At 35.0% G+C, this 21,379-nt stretch overlaps 2 protein-coding genes across 3 annotated transcripts in view; both read left to right on the top strand.

Moving 5' to 3' along the window:
* LOC139133942 (lethal(3)malignant brain tumor-like protein 4) overlaps window positions 1–21,379 on the top strand; it is a 229,622-nt gene that overhangs the window by 151,473 nt on the left and 56,770 nt on the right. The gene's annotated exons all lie outside the window — the stretch shown is intronic.
* LOC139133945 (protein-L-isoaspartate O-methyltransferase domain-containing protein 1-like) lies at window positions 857–20,971 on the top strand. Of its 2 annotated transcripts, XM_070700765.1 has the most exons (7): window positions 897–999; window positions 2,008–2,112; window positions 5,180–5,501; window positions 6,173–6,307; window positions 7,634–7,773; window positions 9,853–9,976; window positions 13,217–20,971. In XM_070700765.1, the coding sequence occupies exons 3-7, from the start codon at window positions 5,195–5,197 to the stop codon at window positions 14,173–14,175; spliced, it is 1,665 nt and encodes a 554-aa protein (XP_070556866.1). In that variant the 5' UTR covers window positions 897–999; window positions 2,008–2,112; window positions 5,180–5,194; the 3' UTR covers window positions 14,176–20,971. The 2 variants fall into 2 exon arrangements, with proteins under 2 accessions (XP_070556865.1, XP_070556866.1); XM_070700764.1 differs by lacking the exon at window positions 2,008–2,112 and having other exon boundaries at window positions 857–999.

Below are 21,379 nucleotides of genomic sequence, written 5' to 3'. Positions count from 1 at the left end.
GGTGTTATATGAGGGCATGTACAAAGTATAGGCAAAGCCATTTTTCTAGGGAAATAATTCGAAAATTTTATTTGAAGGCTGTTGATATTAGAAGTTCACACAGTATGTTTTGCGTGATATGGGCCCACTAAGCCATGTTGCATAGCTTAATGGTTTGCCGAATACAGCTTAAAAGGATGTTAGGAAGCTGAACCAGCCTTTTCCAATCAGCTGGAAAACGCTATAGCAAGTTAAAGACTTGCCAGGACAAGAAGTCATTTGAAGATACATATACTTGTATTCAGACCATAGTGTTGTATTGACTTCAAAGAACGAAAACATATATGGAGACTCACTGTGACTTCCCTGAATATTTTTGTACACTGAAACAAGGCTTTCTGACTGGTTGGACATTTTTGAAAATCAAGTGACTTCCCCTACCTCTGTTCTGTGCAAAAAAAGTATGGACCCCCTTGCAGTTTCCTAATTCAGATGAACACCCCCACCGGATATTGCCCACCCCCTTGTCCATAATCAGTTGCCGTACTGCTAGTATTTCCTACACAATAATCACAAATGCATTTGTCACAGTTTAATACTTGTTTACTTTTAGTCAAGGGTCACATTGTACTTTACAATTTTTCAACGCATTGGTAAAAAAAAAATAACAAAATTATTAGTTATCATATTATTCGATGAGCAAAATTTGAAATGATATAAATGTTTCCATCCATTCTAAAAGATATCTGATGTGCATGTTTTCTCATCTGACAACAACTCCACAATTTATACAATACAGTCATTTGACTTGAGTAAAGACTTCAGTTCAGATTGCGCATCTAAACGTCGCGTCGCGCGTTCGGCGAGTGATTTTCCCAGACTGCTCAGCGCTCAGGGCTATGACGTCAGAGATTTCTATTTTGGTTCGCAGCTGTAGTGTATTGACGTCGGAGGAAAGCTACAAATAACTGCAAAAAACTACACAGAATAGGCGACTGCTCATCCAGCGGACTGTCCTAGGTAATAATTCGACTTATATATGTTGTTTATCATGGCACTGTATTCGTTTTAGTCGCAATACTTCGTCAGTAGTAGACATTTTGAAATCATAAACATCGCTGACCGAATATATTCGTCTCTCTGTTGTTGCAGCCATCATTATGTCATACGCTCACGTCTGCTCTATTCTTCTCCCGAATGGACATTTTTTAACCCTTTTACGTTTTCCACTTGAGCTGCAGTAGAGGATTATTTGTAGCTGCCACTGACCGTGGTGGTTTTCTGGCCATGGTGTCGTATAGACTTACCGCAGAGACAAAAATCAAGTTTCGGCTCACTTGCAGCAGTACAGTGTTTTGCAAAATATGCAAAATTTATGCAAATGAAGTAGGACCGTACGCGCTTACGCGTATGTTGTTCACAGCCCCCAGTTATATTCCAATAAGCGTGCTCTATGTAGCTGGCCTTACGTGCCAGCCAGTGCAAGGTCGCAAATCGAACAATTTGTGGATCGAAATGTGCACGTTAACTCTTGTTCATCCAGGGAACCTTATAAATTTGATATTCAAACTGTTTAGATGAAAATATTATCAATATAGAAGAAAAGATTATTAGTAGCTAATTTTGAAAATTATTGGAAGCAGCACATCTATGTCTGCATCAACTTCATTTCAGCAATCGAAATCACAATAGTGTGAAATGAAACTCAGCTTAGTTTCATAACATACTGGACATTGACATAGCCATGGTTCTTCTTTTTTGTGAGTGAAAGTATTAATTTCCTAGAATGAAGCAAAGAACAAACGCAAAAATGACAATTATTTCATTTGTCATGATTGTTTTTACTTTTAATTAGTTTTTATATTTGTCGATGTTTGTTTGCATTGTTATACCCCATGGTCCTGATGACAAGATAAAAAAACAGTGTCTCAGCATGATAATTCATTTCCCTGTCAACAGTTTGACGCTAATGTAGTTCCTGTTACCCATAGTTCAATGCTCACGAATGTTTGACCCATCTCTGGCTAGAACTGAGAAGTGCATGTACTCTGTTACGATGTGTTCATCGAGGAAACAGATCAGCATAATCAAATTCTTTGTTGTGTGCCAGTCAAAACTTTGAGAGGTTTGCAGGTAAGAGATTCAAAGAGACAAAGAAAATTTTACAAACGCATGATTTATATTATTACCTGACTGTTTCCAGATAATATGAGTGCTCATTCAAGAATCCAAGCAGAGATTTCCTTTTTCACTGCCATAATTTACACAATGTGACATTCTGCAAGCATGCAGGCATTATACACCTTTTAAGCACATTTTACAAAATTTGTTAAAGATTTGTATGCAGGCAAAAAGTACTATTCTAATACAATGTGTGTTTATTTCATGAGAACCTCAACCTTCATGCACAGGGATGTAAACTAAGCTATCGCAGAATTACACTAGAAGTACCTCTGTTTTGTATGGGTGTAAACTCCCCAAAGCATCAACTCATTATACTCAGCAAACCACAACAAATCATAGCAGACTTTCTGTCAACTTTTCAGAGAGACATGATGAAAATCTGCCGAGGATAACACACATCAGCCTCTTGCACTTGTCTGCATTGATAAGCAGATGTATATATACCAATTGTTCATCAGGGCATAGTTAGATGTTGTTTTGGTAACAAGGGGTTACAGCGAGGGCACGACTTATCGGAACACCAAATTAGGTAATTACCCAGCAACTTAGCTGAGCACTTTGCAATTGACCTGGCATTTACCTAAACAAGAGTCTGTTTTATTGTCTGAAGACTGATAAGATATCCACCAAACTCAGCAGGCAGCTCCCACTGAGTAAACTGATATGCCTACACAGGAACAACCCATTTTCAACTGGCATATAGTTCATGGGAAAATTGTGAAAAGGGGGAATAAATATTATGATGTAACACAATCTATTGTACTCATTTTGTGTCCTGGGCCTGAACCTGACAGGTTTTGCCTCTGTATGTTATTTGGAATTGAAACATCGCAGCATCCCTTGTAAATCTAGAGTTACAAAACTCGTCAAATTTACCACCTTCCATGAGCCCACCACCGACGTTGATGGAACAGTCCATTTTTATCATATGATTGGATGGTTGCTCTGATAGTCAGTGTTTCTTCAACAATATGTAATTGTGATTAAAAAACTGGTAATAACATGCATATATACAAAAACAGGACACAAAATGACAGCGGCAAATCATGTTTCAGTTACACTTTACAACATTTTATTCCGGCCCTTCAAAACTCTCCCATCAACTACATGCAGCTGCCAGTCAAAAATGTTTTTTGCAGTGTAGGCATATCAGTTTACTCAGTGGAGGAGCTGCCTGCTGAGTGTGGTGGATATCTTATCAGTCTTCAGACCATAAAACAGACTCTTGTTTAGGTAAATGCCAGGTCAAATTGCAAAGTACTCAGCCAAGTTGCTGGGTAATTACCTAATTTAGTGTTCCGATAACTCGTGCGCCAAGTGTAAGAGGTTTCCTCTCTGTGGCCTGAATACCATGTTTCATTAGCTGGCATTTATCCAAACAATATAGATCACTTATCCTAATCTTTTCAATCCAACGACAACGGTTTAAAACCTCTTCATGAGTGTCATTTCACTTTTCCAGCACTCAAATTTTCTATGCTTTTCAATGATCAGCTGCTTACAATATATGTAGACTTGTTTTGAAGTTTTTGGAGTAACTGAAGTCATGAATATCAATCATTTAGTTTTCCCCATAGAGTTGATACATGGTGTAGCAGCCATGTAAAATTTCCAATATAATTGTTTAATTTTGGTTAATTTTCATTCCTTAAGTAAAGTATTAGTGAAAGTTTAAACTATCACTTTCTAGGTGCATAGTACCACAAAGTTAATGTAAATTAATGTTATTTGCCAATGCAGTCTCACTGGACCATCTGTCCTTCAGCTTGTTTATCTGTTTGTCTGTAACTTGTCTATGTTCCAGTTTCATACAAAAAGATGAAAAATGAGAATTCTTACCTAGGTGTAACAAATTTGTCATATATTAAATTTATTTTTTGCATCTTGATACAAATCCATTAAATTAAAGTTTTCATTTGGCCATGTAAGACAGAATTTTCCAATTTCTGAGTAACAGCCGTGTGTATATTTGTCAAGGCCTTTTATACATTCTGTCACTATACATATTTCTCAATTCACATCGTACATTTATATTCACAAGTAATGGCATATCAACATTGTTCTTTACAAAGCAATTATGTATTCAAAAAATCTGTTGAATATTTTTCATGTACCATTCACACTATCATATTCACTTGAATTCTTGGTGACATTGACTATGAAAATGATGCTCGGTTCTTTGTTATCATGTGAAAGTTTTATCAATTTAATCAAATTGTCTTGAGATCAAGCTGATAAACAACCTGGGTCTTTAAACGAATAAAATAAATTTTGTTTCGTATTAAATAGCTGTAAAGAAAAAAGTTCAAGACTACTCTGTAAGGAACCACAGAATCTGGTCAACCACAGTTCCACCACCACAGACTGTGGGCAAACAATAATGCTGAGACTCCCCATCTTGTCTGATGTGGAATACTGAATAAATAATAACCCCCTAGCTGGTCCATTATTTTGAAAGCATTAAGGCACACTCTGAGCAGTTGTGACATATACCACCACAACAGGTGACCCAGAATAACAAAAGAACATGCTTAATAATTCTGCCTTATTTCACAAAGACAGGTAGAAGAAATAGGTCCTCAAATTTTTAAGTCATGGTAGATATCTCACTAAAAACATATCCATTATTCATTGATTGATAATACAAGCTCGGTCATCTCATGCACTTTAAATTATCAAACATTTGTGAAACTGTGGTAAAGCACTATATTTTAGGAAGTTATAGCAGTGCGATAAGCCTTATCTATCGCACCACCACTTCTTTGAGTATTGCACTTTTAAACTGAATCCTTTGAACTGCATTCAGAAAATATTTGCTGTTCTCTACGTGTGTTATTTCTGATGTTGTGCAGCATCTCAGAAGCTTTTAGTCAATTGGTTGCCTGAAACTCTTTTTTTTTTTAATTATTTCCAAACAGCCAATCAGCTAGAGAATAACCTTGTTTCAGATTCCTTAAGTTGTTGTAAATAATGACATGGTGCCGTGTCAAATGGACATCTTTGTTTGATCTTTCAGGTTTGAGTGGTCATCATGGGAGGTGCTGTCAGTGCCGGGGAAGACAATGACCATCTTATTGATAATCTTAAAGAGGCAGAGTACATCAAAACCAAAGAAGTAGAGGACGTTTTCAGAGCTGTGGACAGATCTGATTACTATCTTGACGGACATAAAGAAAATGCGTATAAAGATTTAGCATGGAAACATGGGAATATACACTTGTCAGCACCTTGTATATATTCAGAAGTGATGGAATCACTTAAGCTTAAACCTGGCATGTCTTTTCTGAATCTTGGCAGTGGAACTGGTTATTTGAGTACTATGGCCGGGCTTATCCTTGGTAAGTTCCTGTTTGCCAGTATCTTGTAGATTTGAAATTTTAAACTCTTTTACTTTTATCCATGTTGTGATGCTGTAATATTCTTCAGGTAAACATTAACCTTCTTCTGATCATCATCAACAACATCATCATCAAAAACAACAATAACAATGACATCTTTGTTTTAATTATTTCTACCAAGAAAATTACTGGTATGAAAAAATATTGCAAAATGTGTTCGTCCGTGGAATGTTTTACTGGCCGGTTATTCATTCTCCCATCTTGCCAAGTGATTATACATACTCTCATTGAAAGATCGGAAAGTCAAAAAGTGATTTAAAGCAGACTTCAAGCTTGGGAAAAGAATATGAGGAATATCTTGAATGATGGTATAGGTCTCATGAAGTAAACAATAAGGTGTGATAATAATGTAAATATGGATGGTTTGTAAAAGTTTTTTACCAAGAAAATTACTGGTATGAAAAAATATTGCAAAATGTGTTCGTCCGTGGAATGTTTTACTGGCCAGTGCAAATGGAACGTCTCTCACAACTGATTGTCCTTAGCCAAAACCAACCAGTTCACACACCTCTGTAAAACCAATACAGGTAACAGACAATGTCATTATTCTCTGTACTGATGAAGCTGATTCATCAGTGGGAGTTTGATTTTTGTCTTGACCGTGACTCTAGGTCCAAACGGGGTAAACCATGGTGTTGAACTCCATCAAGATGTTATCGAGTATTCCAAAGAAAAACTTCAGAACTTCATTCTACATTCACCGCATTTTGATAAGTTTGAATTCTGTGAGCCCAAGTTCATTCAAGGTAAGTTTTACTGCTTCTCATGTGGATTTTTCTTTGATCACAGAACAACAGTCAACTTGATTTAGTAATATTAGCCCTTGATAAGCCAATAATAAAGGAAGTAGATGAGTGGAACTTAGAAGTGGTAGAAATAACAGTACTGGTAGTAACCCTTATCCTGCCAAGTTCATAGGTCACCATTAGGTCAAGTTGGTCAAATTCAGCAAGGCGTATAACATGTCCAATATGTTGCATTTTAACAAAGTCTTAAACTTTTTTTAAGTCGCCTTTACTTAGATATTGAAAAAGATATGAATCTTACTGACTTGACCTCTTTTTACTGATATACATGCCAAGTAGGTGAAAATACATGTACATTTTGGTTCAATACTGCTTTTTTTACTGACTTGACAGATGGATAGGTGACAGACCTTGTAGGATAAGAGTTAATGGATTGTAGTACTGTAGTAGCGGTAGTAGTAGTAGTAGTAGTAGTAGTAGTAGTAGTAGTAGTAGTAGTAGTAGTAGTAGTAGTAGTAGTAGTAGTAGTAGTAGTAGTAGTAGTAGTAGTAGTAGTAAGTAATTGTAATGAATGGCATTGCTGTTGGTACAAACTTAAATGTGTTGTTAGTAATTGTGGTCACTGTAGTGATAATGCTAACAATAGCTGTTTGTATTGTTGTCGGAAGTGATCTTTTTGAAGGTTTGTAAACTGGCAAGTTTCCAAGGTTATGCTGTCATTGATCACAACATGTTTATTGATCAGAGGAAGCACAAAGGGAACAGGAGAAACAGTGTCATCATTCCTGGGCAATGTACCAATGTGTTTCCTCACCTACTTCATATACTCTTCAGCAATTCTGATCATCATAATAATTAATATTGCAAACTGTAAAATGACACTCTGATAATGATGACTTTTGAATAAATCTGACTGGAAACACAGAGGTAAATAATTTATTTGCATAAGAAAACATCATGAGCAATGCATTGACCAGCAAAATAGATTTAGAAGTTTGTGAATTCATGAAATGTTGAGTTTATGAGTTTGTGAAATGCTGAAGTTTGGCTGACATAACTTATTTACAGTTGAATTTCATTCTGAATACATGAGATCGAGGGACCGTCCATGTATACAACACTCCGTTCCATGATAAGCCAGTGTTTACAACATGTTTATAGGAGTTGATAATTGCAGCATACAAATCACACAGCGTAACCAGACATACAATAGATTACCAAACCTACCTGTGTATGCTGCAAAGGGATGTGTTCAGAGGTGTCTTGCTCTAAACTTCACCCAGCTTACAAAAAATGGAATTTCTGTCACTGTTTTGAATTCACCAGGCAATTGTCTAAACTTGACACCGGGTAGCAAATGTTATGACAGAGTCTATTGTGGAGCAGCTTGTCCACAAGAACATGAAAAATACATGGCTAATCAAGTGAAGATTGGTGGAATACTTGTTATGCCCATGGATGATCAGGTAAAATTTTTTAGGTTGATTCTCAGGACTCTAAAAATACCTCTTGTAGGCTTCTTGTGTAACCCTTTGACCACCATGGTTTGGTCCATATCCATTGTTATCAATGATGATTGGGGATCTGTTTACAACTGGGGCATTGGTATGAACAGTTTGACCCCATGCATTTGTTGACTTATGAGTATCAGATGTAGTTGTTTTTTTGATGTCATTTACATCTCTTCTTTGTGGCCAGATTTCTATGGACATCAATGGACAATGTGTGTTGAACAAAATTTAAAATAAAAAAAAAATTCTCATATGGTATTGTAATACCAGTACAACTATCTGGTACACTTCAATTTAATCTTTTACTCAAAGTCGGTGTATTTGTTTAGTGGAAATTCATTCATTAACTAAAAGTGTATCAAATAAAATACACAGAAAATTACAAAGAGGGAAGCTATATCTGAGAAGCCAATGTTAAGGTAAAGGGCGACGAATTCGGACGCGCACACGCTTTAGAACGTTTCTGCGCAGATTTAACTCCAGCCTGCCGCAAATGGGTTATTTTGTAGCGCATGTATTTAACATCACCTGTCATTGTTGAAATTGCGCTTTTACCTAATTTTTTGACCCAGTGTCTTAGAAATACATGTGACCTATAACCTTGTCATATTTTGACCTCCTAGGAAGCTGGTTTTTATTCAATATGAGCGAAAAATTAACATTTCTCTCCCATTTATATGGCGCAAATTACCCATTCACCTGGAGATATTGTAAAAAGTAGCGTGGTGACACCCTTTTATTAAAAGTGTAAACTAAATGGTATTATGTCAGGAGTTTATTCCCCAAGTTTGGTCAAAATGACTCAGGAAGAAATTTCGAAAATTATGTAGTGATATAATTTCGATATCGTCATTTTGTAATCGATACTTATGTTAAAATTTCTTCACAAACATGAAAACTATACATTCGATAGATATGGATCTTAATTCTTGGTATTTATTAAAATTAACTCATTTGCTAAGCGTTTTATAATTGCTTTCTTTAGTTTAGGTGAATTATATCATTTTTATTTATTTCTAACGGCGCCATTTTAACGTCCGTTTCCATGGAAACGAGCGTGGTGACCCCCATTTTTTCTTTCATTTTTGCACTTGCATAACTTCCAAGGATATTTGTGCAAAGTTTCAAGAAAATGACACCACAACTTAATTTTGACGTAATTCGTAGTACTTCACCTTAACAATTGGTAAAGTATTACCAAGACACCAGCAGTATATAAATCAAACATGCAAAGAGTTCAAAAATTAAAATCAATACAAATGTTATAAAAGTGTCACCAAACTATTAAACATTGTCAGCCATGATGGATGACTGGTATTTGAATGAATAACTATGCACTGAAGGAAGGTGATTTAATTATAAATTAAGAGTTTTGCATTGAACTTCTCTTTTACTTAATCAGCATCAATACTAGGTGCTATATGTAACTTATCAAACCAGGTATTCTTAGTGAGCAGAATTGTAGCATTGTTACTATTTGGTAAGCACATTGTTGTAGGTCTTTCTGAAATTAAAGGTACTGTGTGTAGTTTGTACCTCAAAAATGAAAGACTTCAACTTTTGCTGAAACTTTCCTCAAGCAAACTTTCAACCATTCTCTTTCAAAATCAACAGTGATAATTTGGAGTCACTGTGAAATTTTGGTACTGGAGACATAAAGTATCCAATATCTATGGATATTGGAAATTAGAATGGCCGCCATTCCTGCGTTGTCTCTCTAGCAGAAAATTAAATTTCTGATTTTCACAAAATTAAGCCTGACATATGAAAACTGTAATTATACCACAAGCTTCAAAATGATCCCTCCTCCTCTCTTCCCCCCCCCCCTCTCCAGTGGTAGGCCAAAATGAAAGTTTGATAGTTCACATATCTGTCCTGTTGGCACAATATTCTACCTTAAGTTGTGCTAAAGCAATAGGTCTTTTGTGGAAAAATACATCCTAATAAGTTCAAGAATTGCTGAATTCTGTCTGCCTATATCCATTACAACGGTAGTCTGTGTGGTAATACGCTGGTATCATGATTTCCTTACAGCTACAACAGATTACAAGAACTGGACAGAGTACTTGGGATGTGAAGAATGTTCTACCCGTGTCATTTGCACCTCTCATATTGCCATCCAAAGCTGATGGAGACCATCTTACAAGTGTTGATTTAGGTGAGAATCAAACAACTATGTAAAGATATTCACTGAAAAAAACATGCCTGATTTACTCTCATTGGCCAGTCAATGTGATAATAATCAAAGGAATTCACTTTAGGAAAGCTTTTCTGTTCTTGTGTAAAATCTCATAAAAATCTGTTCTATATTGCTATACGGCAAGATTCAAACCCTAAAATAGGACCACTGGTGAGAATTCTCTGAAGTTGTCACTGAAAGGTTAGGCTGAACTGACATCAGATAATTATACTCCAATACTTTTCATTTTAGAACAATGATACTCAAAGTAAATGAGCAACAGTATGACATCCTGATGGAAATTGTACCGTGACAAAATTCATGTACGTTGCACCAGTGTTATCACAATTACATCAGAAAGATGTAAAATCAATACTGGTACCTTAACAAATAGCAGCCCTTTAAGAGTGACATCTGTCAGGTTTTGTACATATATTTTAAAGTGTTTTCTTTTTCTTGTTAAAATAAGGAAGTAAAAGTGTGACTAGGTAGGTACAAAAGAACATGTCAAGGTGCACATGCTATTGAATGTTAGCAGTGTAGGAGATATGTTGAAAATAACAAGAAAATATCCGGACTGGTAACTTTTCAAAGTTACCTACCTGCCTTAGCAAAAGAGTATGTAACATGATATTCATATCTTGCATACTGTGTACCCAGTCTACCTTATCACTGATCTTGTGAAACCAAAATTGGCAGTTATTTCCACCTGTCCATTTTGTAGGTGACAATTTCACTTGCCTGGCCAAAAATTTACCTGCCCTGGACATGCAATCAGGTAGTTCTATTGTATCAAAAATTCCTCAAGTGCTTTGTTGAATTTTATATATATATATATATATATATATATATATATATATATATATATATATATATAATATATATATATATTATATATATATTATATATATATATATATATATATATATATATATATATATATATATATATATATATATATATATATATATATATATATATAACCGTACTCTCTGTGCCCAAGTTCAGAGGTTGCCATAAAGCCATTATGGTGATAACCGGGAGGGCACATTGTATACATTTTGTGTATATATATATATATATATATATATATATATATATATATATATATATATATATATATATATATATATATATATATATATATATATATATATATATATATATATATATATATATATATATATATATTATATATATATTTGTGTATATATATATATATATATATATATATATATATATATATATATATATAATATATATATATATATATATATATATATATATATATATATATATATATATATATATATATATATATATATATATATATATATATATATATATATATATATATATATATATATAATTATGTATCATGTTATTACCTACATACAGGCAAAGTGTGTCTCTTCTTAATGACACCAGAGCTGGATTTTGCTTTGAGTTTGTCACCATGCCAAAATTGCCAAGCACTGACACTTACATTCCATAGAACAGGGAGAATTGATATAAATAGGACAGATGGAAACATATAGATGTTTTCTTATTGAAAAGTTAGATCATGTTGCTTATTCATGCTGCACTGAAAAAACATCAGGGGCCTTTAAGGTGTGAAAGACTTCTCTCATGGCCCAACTTTGAAAAGACTTAGATGAAGATGACTGAATTGGTTCCAGACATATCTATTTGCCACTTTTACTTCCTATTTATTAACACTATGACTCAGGATGGTACCTGTAGGGCAGACAGAACTTGATTTCAATCCATGAAGATTATTAATTGTGTGGAGTTAACATTTATGGCATGGTTGAGACACTTTATTCAATGATGTACGTAGCAATAATACTATGTTATAATGAATTTGAAAAATTTGGTAAAAAGCCTACCCAACTATACAACTGTTACAGTGTTATCATGTAAGCATAGTAATTGAAGGCTGTGTATGAGTACACAGGATTTGAACCGATTGTGCAAGTTTGAATAAGATAAATAATAAATGACTGCTGACTCAAAAATGCAACGAAACGATGGACATGGTGCAGTGCATGTACACATTGAAATGCTTACATGTTGTCCTCCATTTGAACACATGGCCTGTAAACAGGAACTTCCCCTATAAAAGCCGGATTATGGTAAATCTATGCAAAATTTATATGTAAAAAAAGCCACTCTACTGATCTTAGCGGACATACAGAGTTTGGTTCCAGAATCCCATAATTTTGCCATGTTTCAGCCGTTCGTTCCCCTGTCATTGTCATTGAATCTAGCATATGATATCTGTGAATATATAGCGACTAAACTTTAGTCAAAATTAAACTGAAAAAATTTTGTTTTTTGTCAGAAAATACGTATGTTTCAAAATGTGTTCAGTGTACCACCATGTGACCCCTCTTTGCATATGTCACAAAAGTGCCCATCATGATTATTCAAATTTATCATATTGGCGGCAGTCAAAGTGATGCTAGGAGAATTCAAGTCTCCCACCAAGTGTATGCAAATGGCTGTATCATCAGTAATCTCCCTATTGTGCTCCCATGGTCCTGCAACTTCCCATTTAATGTTTTCCATTGTAATATAGTCAGTGTTTGAAAGTGGCTGGAAATTTGAAATCAAATGAAAATTGCTAAATTTACTAGCGTCACAAAGAATGTCCGTGTAATTTAGTCAAAGACTAATTTCCGTGATTGTTAGAATTCAGAGAATATCTTAGGAATTTGCAAGAAAGTTTGATGTCAACAAATTATTGAAAGATACAGCTTTAATGTAGGCATTTAATATCTTTCAACATACATTTTGCTCACCAAAAGTGATAAAATAGATAGAGCTTGGCTCTCTTTTAGCCTTTATTTAGCAAAGGTTCTAATATACCGGCATCTCGTGTACACTATTGTGCCCTCAAGTGGCTAAGTCAGGGTGAGAGCAAATGCAGAAGTGGCTATGCTAGGTTGTTCAGCAAGGCTGCACTACACTTACAATCAGAGCAAGAAAAAGGTCTTATTGTGTAGCCAACGAGGGGGCTGTGAGAAAGTTAGAAAACTTGCTATAAAATTATTAAACTTCACAAGTCATCTATATAGCTCTGTATAAACTTTTGTGTTCATTCACTGCAACAATAAAAATACCATCGGTAGTCATTCTACATATACCATGTAAACTTTATTCTTTCTTGACTTTAATGAGAAAGAATAATTGTTTTATTTTCATTGATTGTCACAGCAAGTGTTGATCCTAGAAGTTTACAAGATCTTTGCCGTGTCATTATCAGAAGAATATTGCGGAATATTGTCAACAAAGAACATCCACCCACAGAGAGAGAAAGACGACCAAAACGCCACGGAGGTCACAAAGTAAGGAGTAGAATCACCATACGAAGTGTGAATAATATGTTGGAACTGGCCAGTGAAATCATGAGTGAGCTCAGTGAAAATGATGGAGAAGATCAACAAGATGAGAGACAAGATGAATCAGTTGCGAAGGTAGATGATGATATTGATGAGGAAATACCGGATGATGATGAAGTTGCCGGGGCAGCAGCAGAAACAGAACCTTTAAAGGAAAATGAAAGTGGCATTGCTAAAGACTTGGCAGAGTGTGAGATTTCCAAAGGAAAGAAAAGAGTTCATGAGAACGGATCTGCCGATGAAAACGGCAGCAAAAAAATGTCAGAAGACAACAAAGGTGAAAATGGTGGTAGGAGAGTGCAGCGTGAGCCGGCTCTGAGAGCTGTAGGGTTTAAGATGGTGAGATCAGACAGAGATGAAAGCATGGATGAAGATGATGATACAGAAACAAATGAAGAGATGCGTATCCTAGATACAAAGGATGATGGTAAGGATGCTAGAGGCAAGAATGGACTGGATGCAGACAGTAATAGCAAAGATGAGAAGATATCAGAAAAGGATGAAGACATGATTGAAGAAGAGGAAAAAGTTGAAGAGTGTGAGAGTGAATCCAACAGTTCATCATCCGCTGTGTCTTCTTGTAGTTCAAGTCAAGACTCATTTGAAAAAATTAGACTGCGACTGTCAAGGGAGTTATACTCTCCAGAGAAACAGGAGCCAAAAAAGGAAGCTACAAAGTCTCAGCCAGAGATAAATTATCTGCGTGAAAAGATCCTAGAGTTACCATTGCCTCCAGCTCTCATAGACTACTTGCTGTACTACAGAAAGTTGTGAGGTGTTTGTTACTACAGTTCAGTGATTTGAACTGCACATACTAATGCAGAATTTGCAGTCAACTTCTTATGCTTTGTAACACTGAAACACAAGCGCCAGTAATTTGTGCAACATATTTCATAATTTTGCAGAAAGTGAGAATTAAGCTATATATTGTTTTTCTTTTGAAAGGGCATTTCCTTACAGTTTATGTTTACCACTAAAAACCCCAGTCATTCTAGTATTGAAATCATGAAAGCAGGCTTTAAAAATACCAGTATGGAAGTTTTGACCCAGATTTATCAACTCTACAGTGGCCAGCATCAACTTTTCAAAATTCAATGTAGATTTCTGCCTTACAAGTCAAATATGATAGGTGTGTATACCTCAGGAGTAATTTGAACCAATCAACCGACAAATGCATGATGGTTATAAAGTGTTGCATTAGGAGTTTCAAGAACATTTTGTGTGTCTAAATTTGAGTGTAATGAGATGAAGGTCAAATGATATTACATTATGGCATGATATGTCACATTAGCAGAGTAATATTGCAATAAACTGTTAACATCTAGTTGTTATGTACAGATCAAATAACACCTTTTGTAACAAGACAGTTGAACCAAAAGTCTGATTTTCAAAGGAGCTGCCATGATGGATGAAACAACTCACTCTATAATTGTATATGTTCATGATTTGACCAAGTGATATTCTTATCATCTTTAGGTTGAGATATCTCACATTCTTACATCATGTCTGTCTCTTTCTCTCACCATCCCAATAAAATGGATGTCTATAATCTGGATCGATCTGTACTGAACTTTTGATTCAAAGAAATGAGGTAGGGTTCATCTTCAGACTGGCAGCTTTTTCAGCTGAACTTTGACTCAAACCCATCACTTCAAACCCATCACTTTTAGTAGAGTTGTTGGAACTGCATGTATGTAGAAAGATGGGTGTGATTGTCATATTGTAGTAATATGTCAGACAAATATTGGACAATGGACTTTGCAGAGAGAAGACAGGGCATGGTTACCACTTTAGATCATATGTAACCACAATTGAACTTCAGAAATTTGAATTTTATGGCAAGTTAGTAACACTATCTATAACCTTCACACTCTAATGTATTCAATGTATCATGTCATCTGAATCTGCATATCCAATCTGCATATTGACATGCTCTATCTTAAAGTGACATTGATGTCTCTTTGCTACATCTTATAAACATGTTACTTTTATACCAACAGTCAATATTTAATCTGACATTTATATGCAAATTTTACAAAATTGATAAGAAAACATTGCTTTTTCTGATAAGTCTATAGGTTGATGACCCACTGAATATTGAGTTCACTCTTGTATGTACGGAAGGGACTCCTGCCAAACTCAGTGTATATATGTAGTGATACTTTGTAGTGGCACACCTTGCTTGTTGGTGGACTCTCTTGCAGAGACATGATAACACACATGGGCCTGGGCACATCTGCTTAAAATCGTTTATCAGAAATTGAAATGGTGATTAAACATTGGTTGCATATACAATCATGCACACAGTGCCAGTAATATCTGAGGTGAATATTGACTGTTGGCATGAAACTAAGATGTATAAACAACCTTGCACAATGATAATACCTCCTTTAATGCTGTACATTTGCTGAGAAGCTTCAGAGTGATTCAGTAAACCTTTTGTGATGTCTTATTGGCAGTGTTTTGCAATCTACAATGGTGACTTTTGTAAAGGGCATTTATGGAATTCATAACAGTTATTTATTTTAGGGCAGTTTCAATTACAAAAGCAACTATCCTTGGGAGTGATTATCTTGCAGTGAATTTATGTGAATATTCCCAAATATTTACCCAGTGGAACAAGAGCTAATGAAAAATGATAAATTTACATCTTTCTATAATGGTACCACTTCAGAATCTATAGATGTTCAGTGTGAGAGAGTACATTTGCAAAGGTCAAAGGTCATTGGTGAGTGTTTTCATCAACTGTGTCCATGAGTAATCTCATATTTTATACACAATGAATAGTTAGTTTGCTGTGTGATGATGGTTCAGATTTGATCCTTTCATTATTCTTCTGCGATGCAATAGTTATTTTGTCTTATCAGAACCCACAAGTGCCCTAAAGAATTCAAAATAATTAAACAGTAAATTTTGCTATGTCAACACAGTTGAGGAATGTTTATTACCAAATCTATGCTAGAATGTTGAATTTGCAATGTAAACCTCACCAATTCATGAAGATTTTTACCATGTGTATGATTCTATATAACATGATTATATTGCCAGATATGAATTGAAATGAAATCCAAGTATTGTTAATTTACAGAGGGTGCTGCCAAGCCCAAACAGAATGAAGTGTTGTAACAAAGCAAAGAAAAGTGTCAAAGGTTTCTTTCAGTTTTGTCAAAACTTCTTCAACAATCATTCTTAAAGTGCAACTGTTGAAAATCTGCTTTGTGAAGTTTGATAATAGCACATTGGTCAATTGTTATCCAATCAAACCGTTGCCTTATTTGGAACAAGAAACATTGAAGAGTCAATAATATTGTGTAGAAGGTAGACAATATTATTGACTCTTGAACTCTAGAAATGTACAGTTCAGATGTTTTTTCAATTTAAAGTGTTGGCATGGCAACAAATCTGCCAGATAAGATGTTGTTAACAAACTTGAAGTGGTTAAATTTATTTGCAAGATCACATGACATTCATGGTTATCTGTCTGTTTCCGCTCCAGGTACACCCTCTTATCAGAAGTAATTGTGTTCAACAGTGTTATATATGTACAGTTTGACCATTCATGACATGCTGTGATGTTCAAAGTCAAGCAAATTTGAATTAACATAGCCTTGTGAAGTGATACAGAAAGTGAACATTTCCTAGCTTTGATAAATTTTGAACACACCTATGAGAGACTGAATATGTTTTTAAGATTATAATTTCAATGTGAAAATGTCAAATACTCTACTTTTTTGCAGGACCTTTTTTCAAACATCATTTTGCAAACTGGAACAGGTTGTTTCAGTATCAGCAAGTCAAAAAATACAGAGGGCTTTACTGATGATGTTTCATCAGAGTGACTTTGTTTTTGACATGTATTTCTAGCAGAGTTCTGTGAAATGCCTGTTGACAATTCTACCCCCTCTAAACCTCACACCCTCCACACGCCACAGTCTCTCAAGCTATAATTTGTGCCTATTCTTGAAAGTTGTGGTAATTCAACGTGTTCATAGCAATCAGGCAAAACGGTGCCCCACAAGCTATGTAATCTTATTACCAGGGTATCAGTTCTATTTTTGTCGGTTATTTGTCAGTCAGTCATCATAATTGAACAAGGTGACCCACAAGCTATATTCTCTTTATCAGTTTTCTGTTGATGGCTATTTGTCAAAGGCAGCCAAGTTATCGTAGTCCATCAGTGTTTTACACTTCAAAATCTGCGAGGATGGTTTTCACAAGACTTCATGCATTGAGATACTTCACACCACAGTATTTTTGTTGTAAAATTATAAAAACTTGGAATTGATGGTTTGTATATTAATCATCTTAAGTATAAATTACCTCACACTGTAGTCATCACCTTTACCTAATTTTTCTGTTCACTGTCTAAGCTCATATTATACTTTGCCTCCCTCCACCACCTTGCCATGTTCAAGTTTGTGTGTGCTTAGCAAATGTGAAGTTCAAACCCTGTTTGAATTGTCAATATTAATCATATTAAGTATCAGCTTAACATGCCACAGTTGCTATACTGCCACACCGACATTTGTAAAAGATGATTTTTCATTCCGATTTCAGTCGTCTATGGGAAAAAAGAGGCATATACACATTCAGTAGCACAGTCCGACTGTATAATCTTTTTGTCTCAGTTGAAGTCAAGGCTGTAAACTCTCTTCACCAAGCAGAAGAAAACAGATGCACACACTGAAGTTCCATATAGAAAATTGTGTTTTCATGCTTACCATATTTGTCTACAGAATGACATGGCCAGAGAATATTTTTATGAATAGACTGTGAGATGCAAATTGTAGAGAAGTGTTATGTCGATCACATATGCAGTCACATTCAAAAAGGATTTGTAAATGACTTCTATTTGATTGATCATCAAGTTCCAAATTTACTGCAGTTTTACTAAATAATACAATATGGAGTAAAACAGGCAATTACTGCCACTATTTGCATTTAGCACACACATGCATATTTCAAGGGGTCAGCATGATACAGTCATCATGGCACCTTTACCAGTTGAAAGTGGAGAGTTCAAAGTTTAGAGTTCAGAATGAGCCTGTTGGAATTTAGAACAGAAAATTTATCAATATATCACCTGCATCAATTCTATGTCTACTGAACAATTATTGTAAATGATGAAGTAATCATACTGTGTAGGAATACGGGATTACGACAGCTTATAAGAAAGATGAGTCTAGAAATGTAGAGTGTCCTTTCATGAAGCTCACAAGTAGACTTCTTAACAAATATACTCAGCAGTGCAGGTGACTTTATTAATTTACAGTTGTCATGAATTTCATTATTTATAAAAGTAACAGCAGAGTTCATTTCTTTCTCTGTTGTCTGTAGCTATGCTGAAACATTGCTTATTATTGGCTATTGATGGAAAGGCATTTTTGCTGGCACCATATATCTATTGAATACCATCCAGTTCAGTCAGCCAATCAGAAAGTGATTTACTTGATACAAAATAATCACTAATAGTAACCATCAGATTTGCTACTTAAATGAGGTAATGATGTGGACCCAACAACGCATTACATAATGTTTTCTCATTATATTTCAAGGCCTTTGTATCAAGCTGTTCAGGCAATAGTCTGTATTAAACTGCAAAAAGGAAGTCTATTCTCAAAACAAATCACGCAGATTATTTTCTGAAGATACCAATATTATGTGAGTTTAGATTGAAAAACGCTGAAAAATATTTTCAATAGGTTGAGTAGACCCATGTGATGCAACATTCAGTATGTAAATATTGTTTAACGAAGACTAAATGAGCTATAATGACACTGAACTCAAAATTTATGAATGTTTATAGGTAGTATTTCTGCATTATTTCTTCTGTTAATTTTCAGTTTTGTTGAGTTTTTTGATAAAAAGTAAAAAAAAATGAGTGGTTTCCTTTATTATAAACTGTTTGGTTTTCTGAATTCATTTAATATTTACATCATTGTGTTTACTGCAGTTTATTTACTTCTTCCCTGAATGTTAATCTAAAAAAAATTATTTCAGACCAGTCATTATTTTGATGTATTGATATAAATACAAATATTAAAAGATATGTTTAGTTTTCTTCCCAGCGTTCCACTGTGATAGTTTGAGTGTGTAAGATGTACAGTTAGACCATTCCAAAGTACATAAAGTATTATTTTGTTGAATTGATATCTAATGATTTGTCCTCACCAGGCTAGGACACATTCAAATGATGTGTTCAGTTTTTTCTGCAAAAAAAAAATTTCTCTGCCAAATTGAAAGAAATATATTTGTTCATCTGATATACACAGTTAAAAGTTCAAGCCATTTGCATTTTACCAGTGAAATAGACATTGAATGAATACCAATCTAATAGATATCTGAATTTTGATAAACTGCACTGCAACTTTTGTCCTGTTTTTACCTTTCAGTAAACATTTATAATCAAAAGGTGTAATCTTATTTACAACCCACATTGGTGTTTATCTTCAATATTTCATCCACAAAAGATAATATACTTTCTGTGAGAGGACCAAGTTAGAACCTCTTCCCAACATACAGTGTGCCCCTTAGTTCTCGGTAATATTCGTACATCTATCTACATGGAATGGATGATTGAAAGTATTTGTGTGGATTTGTTCATTACAAGATGCACTTTGATTTGACTAATGCAGAGCTAACTAAACTGTGATAGACTGCAAGTTTTGAAACCAAATGTAATATCTTTATTATAAAGTGCCTACCAGTGGGCACAGCCACAGTGTGTATCATCAATATCTATGTGCTATCACCCCTGTACGGCTTGTGTGTGGATCCAATTGCACCACACTTAAAACAAAGTGGTTGTACTAAAGTAATCGATTGATGGGTAGAATTTTTTTCGAGTTTGAAGTCCTGTGTTTCAACATGCTGTCCAAATCAAGTCACTTAACAGTTCAACTTTCGCTGTGAGGTTTAAATATCTCTTTCCACTCTGAAACCAATCTGAGCTCTGGTTCTGAAACTAATCCGAGCTCCTGATAGTTCAAGGTATCCAGGACATGCTATTGGCATAATAATTCCAAGTTTGGTCTGAAACTAATTCAAGCCTGGCATTCATCATTTCCTGTTCTTTTCTGATAACCATTACTCTTCTAAAGTGTGAATATTTTGATAGAAGAGACTCTGGCATTCTTGGCATAAAAGTTATCATGACAGTGGCATTCAAGCCAGAGGTGTACAGCAAATAATTTTATGGGCGATAATATAAAACTTTTTCACAGCAGCCAAAAATTGTATTTCAAATAGCCATATCAAAGTAAGCACTGCTCCTAACAAGTGAAAATGTGTGACATTTGATAATGTTGCCATGGCAAACTTTATATATGTTAGGTTTGATACAATTGAGATTTTTTGTGTAGGTAACGTACTGTGTACATGAACATTTACAAAATACAATAATGTAGTACTGCTGACATTCATATACTCTGGTTTATGCATGTATATTTGTCACCTTGCTGGATATTATTTAGAAAAGACTCTCACTTTATCAACAACACGCTATTTTATCGATACATCAGTGAATATCTCTAACTGCATCTATTCATTATGAAATAAATATATAACCATAGCAACATGGCCAAGTGTCATTTCTAGCTCTCTACATTAGCTTATACCTGTGTGCATGCTTTGTTAGTCCCCATGGACACCGTCCGGGGGGACTTATAGGTTTGGTCATGTCCGTGCGTGCGTCTGTGCGTGCGTGCGTGCGTGCGTGTGTGCGTGCGTGCGTCCGTCCGTTCACGCAGATATCTCAGAGATGCAAGAAGCGATTTCATTCAAACTTGGTACAAGGATTACTTCATATTTCATACAGATGCACGTCGATTTGTTTTGTGATACGATCCAATATGGCCGTCAGGCGGCCATTTTATTACGATTTTTTCATGTAAAGAGCCATAACTCAGACATGTTTCAACCAATTTTATTCAAAGTTGGTACAAGGACATTGACCAATGTCATAGATATGCACGTCAAT

The sequence above is a fragment of the Ptychodera flava genome, chromosome 5, assembly GCF_041260155.1.
Source record: "Ptychodera flava strain L36383 chromosome 5, AS_Pfla_20210202, whole genome shotgun sequence".
NCBI classification, from domain to species: Eukaryota; Metazoa; Hemichordata; class Enteropneusta; family Ptychoderidae; genus Ptychodera; species Ptychodera flava.
Note: the sequence above shows the minus strand (reverse complement) of the source record. Positions and strands in the feature narration are given on the sequence as shown.